The following is a 13,379-nucleotide window of genomic DNA, read 5'->3' as shown; positions in this document are numbered from 1 at the left end:
GCCATCTCAACGGAATCCGTGAGATCAGTGGATTTACTCACAGGAAAAATAAATCCATGCTGTTTATCTTTAAGTTATCTTTGAGTTCAACCTTATTTAACTTTGTGCAAACTTTTTGTGTCTTTGTTGGAGCATGAGCCTCCTTCAATTTCCTTCACAATGTCTATTTTTGCACTTCTTCAGGTTCTGAACCTCGTCCAGTCCTATGTCACCCTGCGTGTCCCATTGTTTGTATCCTACGTCTTCCACTCTCCCGTGGCTGTGGGAGGCTGGCAGCACTTTGACCTGCAGTCAGAGCTCAAACTCACCTTTGTGTACGATACAGCTATTCTGTGGCAGGACGGCATCGGCAGCCCTCCTGAAGCTGAGCTGCAAGGTACGTTTGAGGATCAACACTGCTCCCTGTTGGTGACAAAAAAAAGTACATTATTTAACTAACTAGTGTGCAACTTTATTCTCTGTCGTCATAGGAGCCATGTATCCAACCAGCATGCGTATAAATGAGGAGGGCCGTCTGGTTGTCAACTTCAAGACCGAGGCTCGTTTCAGGGGACAGTTTGTTATGTCTCATCCAGGTAAGACATTGGTGCCCACACACACACACATACATGCACTCACAGTCCTGTGTGGTCATTCTATACAAGCAGCCTCCTATTAGATTACCCAGTGGCCCTCATCGTCTCTTCATCTATTTGTGGAGCTCCACATTAGGGGTCCTTCCTGTGTGAAAGTGCCAAAGGTCATTTCACCAAATGTCAAAAATCACCCCGCAGCGTTTACACTCAGGAAACAAGTGGCACAAACAATACAAAAGGTCACGCTGTAAATAAGAAGGTTGGACGCCGTCGCTAGCTTTAGTTTGGACAAGATGTAGCTTTAAAGATTTATGACTGTCTGTGCGCACGTTTGTTTTCAGGAACCAGCGTGTCATCCATGGTGATTTGTGCCGACCACCCTGGGCTGACGTTCACTCTGGCCCTGGTCAGGACTGAGCCGACGTACAACCAGCCCATGCAGCAGTGGAGTTTTGTCTCTGACTTTGCTGTGAGTCATTAGGAGGGAAAATGCTGTGACTGCTGCAGAAAACAAATTTGCAAACTTGATGCAGAGTACTTACGTTATCCCTGTGTGTGTGTGTATCATGCAGGTGAGAGACTACTCTGGGACTTACACAGTAAAGATGGTCCCCTGCATTGCTTCCCCCAATGGAGAGTTCAGCATCCCTCCTGTCTGCCACCCCAGGGAGCCTCTTACCTTTGACATGGACATTCGCTTCCAGCAGGTTAGCCATTACCTCACATTACCAGACATTACCTATCGTTAATCTTATCGTTTATACCAGAATGCATATTGTTTTATTGTTTGCGTGGGTTATGTTTATCAAGAAAAGCTTCACATATCTAAATATTTGATCTGTTAAGGAAAGGAGTTGCATTGTTCTGCCTGTAATGGCTGATTTTCACTGTTATTGCTTTTTGCCATTTGTTCCCTATACTGTAATCCCTGTTCTGTGATCCAGGTGAGCGACCCAGTGGCAGCTGAGTTTAGCCTAAACACTCAGATGTTCCTGCTGTCAAAGAGGGAGTTGTGGTTGTCTGATGGCTCCATGGGCTTCGGAGAGGGGACGGACGCTGCTTTTTCTGATGGTACTGCAACACTGCCATCTAGTGTTCATAAATAACTTTACAACTGACAAATGAATCATCCCTATGATAATCCGATGCTGCACTTCCCCCTAACCACTTCATCCGTCCTTTGCTCCAGGCTCCATGATCTACGGGCGTGTGATGGTGGACCCAGTCCAAAACCTGGGTGACTCCTTCGCCTGCAGCATTGAGAAAGTCTTCCTCTGCACAGGAGCAGATGGTTACGTTCCCAAATACAACCCCACTAACAAGGAGTATGGATGCCTGGCAGATGCCCCATCGCTGCTTTACAGATTCAAGATCCTGGTAAGATGCAAAAGACATAACTACATACGTGGAAGCTAAAAGAAGAAGATCTCATGTCTGATTTCTGTTTGTGTGTTGTACAGGACAAGGCCCAGCCAGAGACCCAAGCTTCAGCATTTGGTGATGTTGCTTTTAAGGCTACCCTGGCCTATGACACACCTGGAGCGCTTCCTTTGGTCAGACAACCAGGATCAGATGGCTTCACGCTGTCTTCATCTCCACTTTTCCAGGTCTTGATGAATATCAAACTATACTTATGTATTGCATAAATAAATATAAACATTGAGGGAACATGCTCAAGTATCTCTCTTCCTCCAGGTGGCTGCTGGTCGAGAATGGTTCATCCACACTATCTACACTGTCCGCTCCAGAGAAAACGCCAACCGCAACATTGGCAAGCGCAGTGTGGAGTACCTCCATCATAGTGTATCGTCAGTTGAGCAGCCTGAGACATCTAACGGGGCCGCCCGCCACCGCCGCGCCGCCCCTACCTTCTCTGGCCCTGCTCTGGCCGAGGACATCGGTGTCGATAACAACAGGGGCACCAACATCCAGCACATCGCTCTGGACCGAGCGGACCGCCTGGTGGTCAGCCAGCGCCAACCCTGGTCCCCCAATCGCGACCCTCTCCTGGAGCGCCCCCTGCTGGAGAGTTCAGGCAGACAGCCGGCCGACAGCTCCACCGTGCCCATGTTGGTGGGCCTCGCAGGTCTGATCCTCCTCATCTGCCTCATCGCCACCATTGTCATTCTGCTGCTGCGGCGCAAGAAGAGGGAGAAGAAGACGACCCAGTTCCCTCCTTACACCACCTCCTCCTCTTCTGCCTATGGCGGCTACAGCCAAAGTCCAGCGGCCATGTGGAGCAGTTCAGACAGCTCTGAGGTCTAGATGTGGAGTACCTCCAGCTCAAACACCTGCCCCCCCCCCACAAAAAAAAAAGACTAAGATAGTCCCCTCCACCATTGTGCCTTCAACGCCCGACTCCTGTAGCACTGACGCCCAGAACAACCTGTGGACAGCATGATATGTCAGTGCTTAGGGCCCACATGCAGAGAATTCACCGGTTTTCTGAGGCTTACCGATCTCTGATGATGGTTCGTTCCTGCTGTAATGTACGATAGGTTCTTTTTTTTTTTGCAGCAAATGCATGAAAATCCCAAGATGCAATTATTTACCAAGTAAAACGCAACCATTTTAAAACTTCATGAAAGAATTTCCTATGTTCCTCTTTTAAAGATAATTAGTTTACCAAGTTTTTTATTACTGTGATTCACTGTGTTCATTATTTTGTTTTGTGGAGAGTAGCACAAAATGGACTGAATGTTAGTTGAGGCTGTCCTTTAATGAATGATAATGTGATAAATGATTTTTAGTAATGGTATTTTTCTGTTGTGCTTTAAAAAGCCTGCAGTATGTTGCCCACTGCTGAATTAACAATACCACTATGGTGTCATTGAAAGGGATTGTAAATGTCGTCATTTGTCTTGAGAATGCAAGATTACTTTTTTTTTTTTTGATAAATACTTTTCAGGTTAATATGGATGAAATCAGATGCAAAACTATCTGTGTACATATCAATGTAGGACTATGAAAAAAAAGGTATTATTACACCCTGATGAAACTTGAAAAATTATGAACTGTAAGTCTTTCTAGTTCATTAATCAGATTCTGATAAAAACAAATGCAGTATCAAAATTATAAATATTCTTCTACAGTATATTTTCATGTGACAGTTGTTAAGACTTTTACAGCTTATTCATTTATGTCAATTTCAAGAGTTTGGATGTTTGTACACTTCAACTGCCAAATATAAATGTCCTTTTTTGAATCAGTGTCTTATTTACCAGAGTGCAGACTTTTGGGTTTTTCTCTTTTTAAAAAAAAAAAAAAGGTAACGTTTATTTGTGACGTTCAAAAAGACATTTTCTACTTCACATAGGAAGAACAAATGTTTTCTTACAAAAAGGGGTACATATTGTTTCAGGCAATGGAATGTAGTACAACAACAGGCATAAATACATTTATTTCAATTAAGTACTAGTAAAAAAGGGACTAGCAAACAAAAAACTAAACCAGCACAGCTGCAGTGTTTAGCTCGGTGACAACAAGGCAGGCTTGTAGAAGGAGAGCACTTCCTAAAACCTAATACAACCAGATCAGTCCATCAGGGAAATTTACACAGTACATTATCACGGCCTGCAAAACAAACACAGACACTAGAACTAATGGTACCGGAGCTGGCTGCTGCTCTTGAATTCTGTTTGTGGGTCATCGTCTGCTTCACAACTTGAGCTTTTTCCTGCGTCCACGACCGTCTGGGGTAGCCTCCGACTTGCGTTTCTGAGCCTGGGAAAGAAGAGAAAATCAGTTACAACCCATCAGATTCATACTCTCAGTTACATCTTCTGTCATCAGGTAGTTTCTGATTGAAACCACAATTTTGCCAATTACTTCTTCTGCTTGTATCTGGTCAAGATACCCATCTCCAGACAACAATTATTCTGAATTTAAACAAGTCTTGAAGTATTGACAAACAAGCGGCTTGTAACATGACAATGGATTCCCCTCTCACCGAAGTGCTCTTTGGGCCTCGTTTCTTTTTCTCAGCCTTCTCTCTCTCCTCCAGCTCCATGTTCTCTCTCTCTATCAGTGTAATCAGGGTGTTGCATCGCCTCTGGAGCTCCTATACAACAAAGTCACAATACAACATTTAAATCATAAAGCAGCATTTCAAAACATTACGCAAAATGGTATGAATACAGGAGAAATTGTGGGGAGAAAAAAAGCCAAAAATTTACCATGGCAGTCCTGGATTTGAGGAACCAGTCGAAGCGGAACTGGGGGGAGTTACGGATGCACTGACGCAGCTCGTCATACACGCTCTCCTTGTCGAAGCCCAGCTTGTGGAGCATACAGATGAGGAAGCGGTCCTCTTCCTCTGTGTAGTTCTTGCCTTTGTTGGTGCCGTACGAGATACGGAGCTGATGGAAGGGAGCCTTGTAGCGACCAATCTGTACAACAAGATGAGAAACACGCAAGACACTTAATTAATCAGGAACAGATTAATGTGATGCAGAGACAATTAAGGAATCAGAGCAAGAAATTAAGTTAAAGTACTTAATGAGATGAAACTAATTGGGTAGTTTAAACCAGAAATTAAGAGCCAAATGGCTGACAGGCAGCTACCTTTGAGTCAAGTGCCTTCTTGATGCTAATCCTTCTCTGAATCCTGGCCTCTCCTCTCTCGATCTGGGCCATAATCTTCTCAATATCCTGCAGCTCATTGCAGCGCTCCCAGAATACAGCTGCAACAACAAACACAAACATTAAAATCACACAAGCAAGGCAAAGGTTTGAGTTTACTTTCTGGATCAAGAGATAAAAAAGTTAAACTTGACCAGAATATTCCATGACTTCTTCTGGAGTTTTTCCCTCCACTTCTCTGGCAATGTTCTCAATATCATCTCTTCCCCACTTCTCATTGGCTTTAATGAACTGGTTGAAGTCGCGTTTGTTCCAAATGGTGAATCCCTGCAACAAAGTTAAAGTTGATCAAAACATGCAAAATCGAAATAAAGGTAAGATAATAAAAAAAAGATGATTTTATTCTTTTTTTTTTATTGATATAGTACAGAGGCTGGTATGAAGTGAGAATGATCAGTACCTGTTGCAGCAGGTTCTCCTTCTCCTCCAGTTCCTCCTCTGTGAGAGCCTCGGCCTCATCAATCTTAGCCTGCTCTTCTTTCTGCACCTGAGCTGAGTTTGGCATGTCTGGATTACGAGGAACCTGCAAAGACACACTTTAGAGTCATTTCTATTGACATTTGATCAACTACGATCGCACTCTTGCCAGAGAAATATCTTTGTACCTTGTAGCCTATGGTCTTCCTATAGAACAGAATTTCCTTTTCTAGAAGCTCAAAGAGGCGTGGAGGGAAGAACTGGAAGTCCTGGACATTTGGCTGCTTGGGAGGACGAGGAGCCTGGGAAATGGAGTCGAATAGACATATGTTATGCCACAAACAGGATAATACGCCATCCATCGTGAAAAACATTGTAATTACACATTCTGTTACATGAATGCTTTATATCCTGAGGTTGTTTAGACTGTTACAGCCATACCTTGGGTGCTTTGGGCTCACTGACTCGCAGGGCCTCTCTGAAGTATGCATCCACAGCATAATTGGCTTTCCTCTCTCTCTTGGGTGGCTCGATCCAGTTGGTAATGACCTGAATGGAGACAGAGGAGGGGAACAAGGTAAAGCTTCACAGGGTCATGTAGCTGGAATGGGGGCAATTAGAGACAGAGCGTTGACATTGTTAAGTCTCTCTACCTTTTTCTTCTCTCTGTAGTCCTCTCCCTCAAATGTGTACACACTGCTGTTCTCTGTGTCCATGGTGAAGTTTCGCAGAGAGCTCTCACCCAGGTTAGATAGTTTCTCCTTCATCTCCATAGTCTAGCACATGAGAAGATGAGAGTTTGAATTTAATGGCAAAATGAGGAATTTGTACAAAATTACACAACCAATGTAAAATCAAATATGACCATAGACTTCACTTCATGCATCCAAACTCACCTTCCTTTCGCCTCTCTCCAGGATTGCGTCAATGTCATCATCTGTGATCTCACTCTCTTTGGAAGCAAACACATGCGTGGCACCGTGACGGATGATGGACAGCATCTCGTCCTTGCCCACTTTGTTGGCGCTTGGATCCACAAGTCGTCCTGTTAAACAAAAGCATGGAAAAAATATGGCTTGTAATCTCCTAATTTATTTCATTTTCCATTTAAATTACAGCAGCCACTGTCTTCCATTCTGAACAACAATGTTACCCTTGGCTCCTAATTCTTGATCATCAATTTGAATCGTAATCCAATCTGTTTCGTTCAATTAAAGCCCCTGTAAAGACTTTTCATTTAGTGTTGATTCCCCTGTGGACGAAAGTGGCGGAATGAAGACTGCATTTCCCACCGTCATGAAGACGTTTGTCTGGCCGACGCGTGTAGATTTATTTTGGAAACGTCGGAAAGAAGACGGGACTTGCTTTTTTTTTTTTAGCAGCGTAATGTATCTATTCGTATCGTTTCATCAGTGGTCCGACCTGACCATGCCTTCCAGAGGTATAGAATTAGACTACTTAGAAATAGCGTATCTTCACACTGATGGGCTCATTTGCTGTTGTAGGTAACAGAGACACATCAGCAGAAGACGTTTGCGTATCCAGTTAAAAGCTCCGTACAGGGGCTTTAAAGGAGGTAAAATTGCTCTTTCCTTCCTTATAACCCAAAGTTCAGCAGGTGACAAGAATTACCTTGCTGGATGACAATAGAGTCCAGGCGCAGTTTCATCTCGGCCCTCTCTACGATCCTCTCCTCCACTGTGTTTTCGGTGATGAAACGAAAGACGCGCACCTGCTTCTGCTGACCAATCCTGTGAGCACGATCCTGAAATCAAGAAGATTAAACGAGTCATGTTTCCTGCCTCTGAAACAAATGCATCCGTTTACCGTTGAACTAGGAACATAGTGAGTACCGACCATGGCCTGCAGGTCGACTTGAGGGTTCCAGTCTGAGTCGTAGAGGATGACAACATCAGCTGTCGCCAGGTTGATACCCAGCCCACCGGCCCTGGTGCTCAACATGAAGATGAACTTAGAGCTGTTGGGCTCATTGTATGCGTTGATAGAGATCTGAAACACACAAAGAAAAGTAAACTTAAGTGTCTCTTACTACACTCAATTATCGGTTTTCTCCCATTAATCCTGTCGACTTGTACAGTTTGAGAAATAAACATCTCACCTGTCGCTCCTCATGAGGCGTCTGCCCGTCCAGGCGGCAGTATCCATAGTTCCTCCACATGCAGTAGTCCTCCAAGATGTCCAGCATCCTGGTCATCTGACTGAAGATGAGCACACGGGAACCTGGGAAGGAAACAGACATTGATTGTCAACTCAATGTACAGAAAAGACTTTAAGTCTCAATTGATGCAAAGACTATACACCGAAATCCCTTTTTCATTGTTATCACTTTTCTGATTCTTTTTAAATAAAACACTAAGTAGAAGATAACAGGGGGAAAAAAAGAGTCCACTGATTCCAGTACTGATCTACATACCTTGCGCCTTCATCTTGGGTAGCAGCTTGTCCAGCACCGCCATCTTGCCACTGTTGACCGCCAGGTGGAGGTCAGTTGTGTAGGGAGGACCTGGCTCAGCGCCGTCGAACAGGTACGGGTGGTTGCAGCATTTCCTCAGCTGCATGAGGACGTTCAACAGGCGCATCTTGTCCATCTTACCCGCCGAGTTCAGAATGTCAATGTCCTTCATCAGAATCTTTGTGTACCTGATGGGTCGTAACAGGGGTTAATGTTACACTATTGTGTACAGCTATCCAAACAATAGTATCCAGGTGCAGAGAAAGTAGTGTTTCTGGATCATTTTAAGTGAGGAAAGCTTAACTCAGGATGCTTACCACTCTCGCTGCATCTTGCTCAGGCCCACATACATCTTGACCTCTTTTTTAGGGAGCAGAGTCTTTTCCACATCAGCTTTGATACGACGGAGCAAGAAAGGACGCAGAACCTACATACATGCAAAAAAAAACGCAGGTCAAAAGAATGTTTAAATCCAAAACCAAATTATATTTAATCTTAAAATGAATAGAGATAAGTTTGGAGATGTCAACAAGAACATTCAATACGTACAGTGTGAAGACGTTCAACCAACTTCTGGTCACCCAAGCAGTTGTTTGTGTCAAACCATGAGTCAAAGTCCTTAGGAGAGAAAATAAATAGATAAGTAACAGAATCACACACAAAAACACCTTTCTGCTCAATTATGGATTGGAACAAAGGAGGATATGTTTTGCAACAAGTAATAATCTCTCATGTGCTTGCACATTTCTTGTCATTTCTTACATCTGCAGAGTTAAAGACATCAGGCAGCAGGAAGTTCAGCAGAGCCCACAGCTCGTGGAGGTTGTTTTGCAGGGGTGTTCCAGTCAGGAGTAAACGATTGGTGGTCTTGAACTCTCGCACAATTTCTGAAAGCTATGGGAAAGCAAAGAGCAACTTAGGATAGTTCAGGTTTTTTTGACGTGGGGTTGTATGAGGTACAAATGCAAAAAATCTTCAAAAAAAACAGAACAGACAGAACTATCCCTTTAACCTTTTCTAGACTATCTTGTGACACTACGTGTAAAACACATGGAAATAACCAGTTTATTTCAGTAGCTGTCTGACCTTGGACTTCTCATTTTTGATCCTGTGGGCCTCATCAATAACCAGGTATCTCCAGTTGAATTTCTTGAACACAGCCTTTTCAATGATGAGCATCTCGTAGGATGTGACGCACACGTCCCACTCTCCTGGCAGCAGCACATCTCTGATCAGGGCAGTCTGAGAATGAAGCAAACGTGTTTTTAGCATTTTGTGTTGTGACCTGTGACACACATCAACTTCTTGCATGTTAGCGTCGCTCATCATAAACACAGTTTTGGAAAGATGATTATCACTTCCAAATAAAGGCGCGACTGATAGAATTACTGTTCATTAGTGAAGCTAAAGTTAGCTTTAGCACTCTGTGCCACTGCTTACAAAGGAATCTTGTGCATGCTGTTGACATATATAGCATATCCTCTTTCTCACCTTGACACAGACTGTAAAGAAAAAAACTTGGTGGTAATGATCAAATCAAAGCAAGCACATGATCAAATTAAGCTTAACTATTAGATTAGTGCACTGCATACTGCTGATTCTACACAGAACTAGGGCAATAGTCGCTGACCAAACTTATAATCAAGCAAAAAAGGAACCATTAGTGAGTAAAAGGCTGAGTCACGCTGACTGCCCTCAATTAAATCTTGCTTTCCAGAGAACTGCAACATTTTGAGGAAGCCTACCCTCTCATCTCTGTCTCCGATCAGGCAGACCGCACGAAGAGAAGGCACCCATCGCTTGAACTCGTTCATCCAGTTGTACAAGGTGGATTTGGGCACCAGCACCATGTGGGGACCAGGGATGTTTCTGTAGTGCTTCATGTAACCCAGCAGAGAAATAGTCTGGAGAGTCTTACCCAAACCCTGAGAAACAGCAAATGGAAAGTGTGTGAGAGGCCGAACCGTACATAAAAATACTAAAAAATAAAAACAACTGGTTCACAAATAGAGGGAACCACTTTGACTGTGAGAGAGGACTGACCATTTCATCAGCGAGGATGCCATTGATGCCATTTTCATACAAAGAAATGAGCCAGTTCAGGCCACGGACCTGATAGTCCCTCATTTTTCCCGTTTTGACATCTGGATGAAAGACAGGAAAACAAATGAATTTCTGGTGTTCACATGCACTTCCTAACATCTGTGCTTTATCTCAGGCCTAAAAAAACAAACAAAAAAAACCACTGAATTGCTTACAAGAAGGAGATTCATCAAAGCGAGCGCAGACATTAGTTGTCTTGGTGCTTTCATTCAGAAGCTCTTCATCCTCCTCCTGCTCTGTGCGGCGATGACGGTTGCTGTCAATACCAGCCAAGACAAAAGATCTTATGAACGAGGTATAAGAGCAGCCATGATGAAATGACACTTATAGATTTTGTGCAACTCCGGTCTACTCACTCCCCGGCTGACAGCAGGTTCTGTTTCTCGTCTTTCTTGATGCGAGGACGTCCTGGTTTCATCTTCAGAGGGGATGTGGGGGTCTTCTGTGCGGCTGGTTGGATGAAATGAGCAAACAACTCCGTTTGCTTCAGCAGGTACTCAAATCTGTTCGTCCGGTCTGTTTGCTACACACAGAAGGAGAAAACACGTTTTAACTTATTTATCCAAAGATGGTGTTTAGTTGCACCATGCAAACCAAGATCCAGTGTCCTTACCACTTTCTCCTCATAGCCTGGAGCAGAATCTTTAGTTTTGGATGAGGAGGAGGAGGATGCATCTTGTCCATCAGGACCAGCTTCTGAGGAGGACTCTTTTCCAGCATCGGAGGAGTCAGATTTCTCCTAAATAGACCAAAGATGTTTTAGTTAGTGGTTCTTCTCTAGACATACAGATCACCAGCTTTGTTCATGTCTTTTCCCCCGCTTACTGCAGTTGTTTGCTTTCTGCACTTTGTCTTTCCGTTATAAAACACTCACAGATTCAGTACCATCATTCATAACAGCCCATAATACTTTCAAAGCATCTCACTCATGTATTACAAAAGTGTACGTTTTGATTTTCAATTGCATTTATTCTGAAAGCACATGCCTGTATTTTCTTACAATATTCATGTTTACAGCAGTTTACTACACATTGTTAGTTTTGCATAAAATGTATACGACAGATGACACATTTTTTAAAAGTAACTTATACTTCTGTCTGGACTCGTACAGTTGAGTTGAATCAATAAAGTTTGTCTCATATAAATGACCAGCAAAACATAAAGGAAATTCTGTTAACTTTATGGATATTATCGTGTCCCCACTGATGGCACAATGCAAGTGATGTTATTATTAATGGGCTGGCCTCATATTGAGGTTTCCTTTTTATTCTCATGTTTTTGATTTGTTTCTCATTGTATATTATTGATGTTACTGTCCTGTGTGCGTTTTACTCTCATGGAGCTATGGACCTCTCTTTGGGATGTATCTTTAATAAAGTATATATTTCTATCTATTATCCATAACATTAGAAAAACTAGGCACCAAAAGCAACAAAAACAAGTTGCAGACAGGCAATGCTGCTGTTTCTATCCTGTATGGGTTTTACTCTACTCCTCTATGGACCGCTCTTTGGGAATGTGACTTTAATAAAGTTTATCCATCCATCTACTGGATCCACCTACCGGTATCTATTATCCATAACATTATAGAAAAACTAGGCAACAAAAGCCAAGTTGCAGACAGGCAGCGCTGCAACAGTATGCCTTCCTCAGTAACAACAGCCATGGCTGCACTGTCCCCCCCTCTGACAACAAAGACGCAGATGGGACAGCTGAGCGGGCTGCTGCTCCACACGCAGTCCTCCTCACGAGGCTTTCCAAAGCAGCATCGTAGCTACAAAACCCACTCACTGGGGGCGAATCTAGACCAGAAGTAAACAAAAGGGCACTTGCGTTACTTTTAAACACCATAATGAATGGGCAGCTAGCGGGGCTAGGTAGGCTAGCGGTATGAACGCTGTTACGAAACAGACCGGCCTCGTTGTTGCTCCGTGCCGTTACGTTACCAGGACGGAGCTAATGTTAGCGCCGCGGCGGTGGCTAACTAACTAGCTTCATCACACAGCCCGCTTCGGCGTTGACAAAGTGAAAGTTTCACACAGCCAAACTGAAGAAACCCACGTTTAAGAGACGAGTCGGGGTCAAATGTAAAGTCTTCAACAGTGGGTTTGAAACAAGTGTATGTTATGCGTGTTGGGAGCAAACAATGCCTGTTTAAAAAATAAAAAAACACATCTTACCTCCGCTGCTCCTCCGGCTTCTTCAACTTCGGTTTGCTCTTCCCGCTGTTCCACGCATTCTGCGCTTTCGGACATTTTCAGTCGAATTTCCGCCTCGATTCAGATATATCGTCCCTTATCAGGTGCCTTGTGTGATCCCGTGTACGAGCAGTTGAATATTTTCCGAGGTTTGTCGCTGTAAGTGAGGACTATCCTCTTGTTTTTTAATGAAAGACGCACCGGTTGTTCAGAGGCAACACATCCGCGCTAGCGAGGATTTTCTCGGGCACCCGCGCTAACGTAACCCGGTGTTTACACTCTATCGCGAGACTTGGGGATGCTACCTTCAGGGACGGTGGGACATTTTTTTGTCCGAACAAAACAATAAGTTCGTCCTTTTTTTATTACTATTTCCTCAACTCTGTTGTCGCAAGATATTAATGTCCATCTCTTGATTCTTGTAAAACTGCTGTAAGAAGACGAATATTAAAGTTCTCATTCAACATGATTAATGATTCAACATCTATTTAGCCCAATTTGGTCTTTGTTTTTTTTTTGTTTTTTTTTACAATGTTGGATAGGCTACAGACAAACTGTCTTGACTTGATGCAGCTTCATAAAAGTTGAGATATCTTGGCCAGATACTACAATTTTACATTCACTGATGTTGTTGATATTAAATCTAATGAAATGGTAAATGGTAAATGGTCTGTATTTATATAGCGCTTTACTGAACGATACCCAAAGCGCTTTACAGTAGGCTACATGACATTCACCCATTCACACACACATTCATACACTGATGGCGGAAGCTGCCATGCAAGGCACTAACCACGACCCATCAGGAGCAAGGTGGGTAAGGTGTCTTGCCCAAGGACACTACGGCAGCAAAGAAAAAGAGCAAGATCATTGTCAGGAGTAAGGAACATAGGAGATTAACTTTTTTAGCTTTTCACTTGAGTGGTTATACCTAAAGGTTTGTGAAGAAACAAAATATCTTTGGCACTTCAC

General features: G+C 43.4%; 2 protein-coding genes across 5 annotated transcripts in view; one reads left to right on the top strand and one right to left on the bottom strand.

Annotated features, from left to right (window-relative positions):
• frem3 (Fras1 related extracellular matrix 3) overlaps nucleotides 1-3,780 on the top strand; it is a 28,765-nt gene extending 24,985 nt beyond the window's left edge. The window contains exons 17-24 of the mRNA XM_085781773.1: nucleotides 184-376; nucleotides 471-575; nucleotides 917-1,044; nucleotides 1,148-1,282; nucleotides 1,520-1,646; nucleotides 1,765-1,952; nucleotides 2,036-2,182; nucleotides 2,271-3,780. Coding sequence (XP_085637899.1) covers nucleotides 184-376; nucleotides 471-575; nucleotides 917-1,044; nucleotides 1,148-1,282; nucleotides 1,520-1,646; nucleotides 1,765-1,952; nucleotides 2,036-2,182; nucleotides 2,271-2,840 — 1,593 coding nt within the window. The 3' untranslated portion in view covers nucleotides 2,841-3,780. The remainder of the gene's footprint in view (nucleotides 1-183; nucleotides 377-470; nucleotides 576-916; nucleotides 1,045-1,147; nucleotides 1,283-1,519; nucleotides 1,647-1,764; nucleotides 1,953-2,035; nucleotides 2,183-2,270) is intronic.
• A 56-nt stretch (nucleotides 3,781-3,836) lies between these two features.
• Nucleotides 3,837-12,640, bottom strand: smarca5 (SNF2 related chromatin remodeling ATPase 5). Of its 4 annotated transcripts, none has more exons than XM_085781787.1 (24): nucleotides 12,390-12,640; nucleotides 10,823-10,948; nucleotides 10,566-10,732; nucleotides 10,365-10,492; nucleotides 10,150-10,250; nucleotides 9,852-10,031; nucleotides 9,193-9,348; nucleotides 8,869-9,000; nucleotides 8,656-8,724; nucleotides 8,424-8,533; nucleotides 8,068-8,294; nucleotides 7,753-7,874; nucleotides 7,491-7,643; nucleotides 7,266-7,398; nucleotides 6,530-6,678; nucleotides 6,287-6,409; nucleotides 6,075-6,182; nucleotides 5,822-5,935; nucleotides 5,617-5,739; nucleotides 5,351-5,483; nucleotides 5,139-5,257; nucleotides 4,751-4,963; nucleotides 4,525-4,635; nucleotides 3,837-4,298 (listed from the first exon to the last, which is right to left on the bottom strand). In XM_085781787.1, the coding sequence occupies exons 1-24, from the start codon at nucleotides 12,462-12,464 to the stop codon at nucleotides 4,233-4,235; spliced, it is 3,138 nt and encodes a 1,045-aa protein (XP_085637913.1). In that variant the 5' UTR covers nucleotides 12,465-12,640; the 3' UTR covers nucleotides 3,837-4,232. The 4 variants fall into 4 exon arrangements, with proteins under 4 accessions (XP_085637913.1, XP_085637929.1, XP_085637921.1 ...); XM_085781803.1 differs by having other exon boundaries at nucleotides 10,365-10,465; XM_085781795.1 differs by having other exon boundaries at nucleotides 10,823-10,945.
• Between the last annotated feature and the right edge of the window lie 739 nt (nucleotides 12,641-13,379).

Source organism: Trachurus japonicus, chromosome 1 (genome assembly GCF_045865225.1).
Source record: "Trachurus japonicus isolate A0001 chromosome 1, Traja_1.0".
Lineage (NCBI taxonomy): Eukaryota > Metazoa > Chordata > Actinopteri > Carangiformes > Carangidae > Trachurus > Trachurus japonicus.
The sequence above is the reverse complement of the archived record's forward strand: the minus strand, read 5'-3'. Positions and strand labels throughout refer to the sequence as shown.

Coding starts and splice junctions, on each gene's coding strand:
- smarca5 (XM_085781787.1), bottom strand. CDS start 12,464: ATGTCCGAAAGCGCAGAATGCGTGGAACAGCGGGAAGAGCAAACCGAA. Junction 10,032..10,149: donor GCATCCTCGCTGATGAAATG/GTCAGTCCTCTC, acceptor GCTGTTTCTCAG/GGTTTGGGTAAGACTCTCCA. Junction 8,534..8,655: donor TGGTTGAACGTCTTCACACT/GTACGTATTGAA, acceptor GCATGTATGTAG/GTTCTGCGTCCTTTCTTGCT.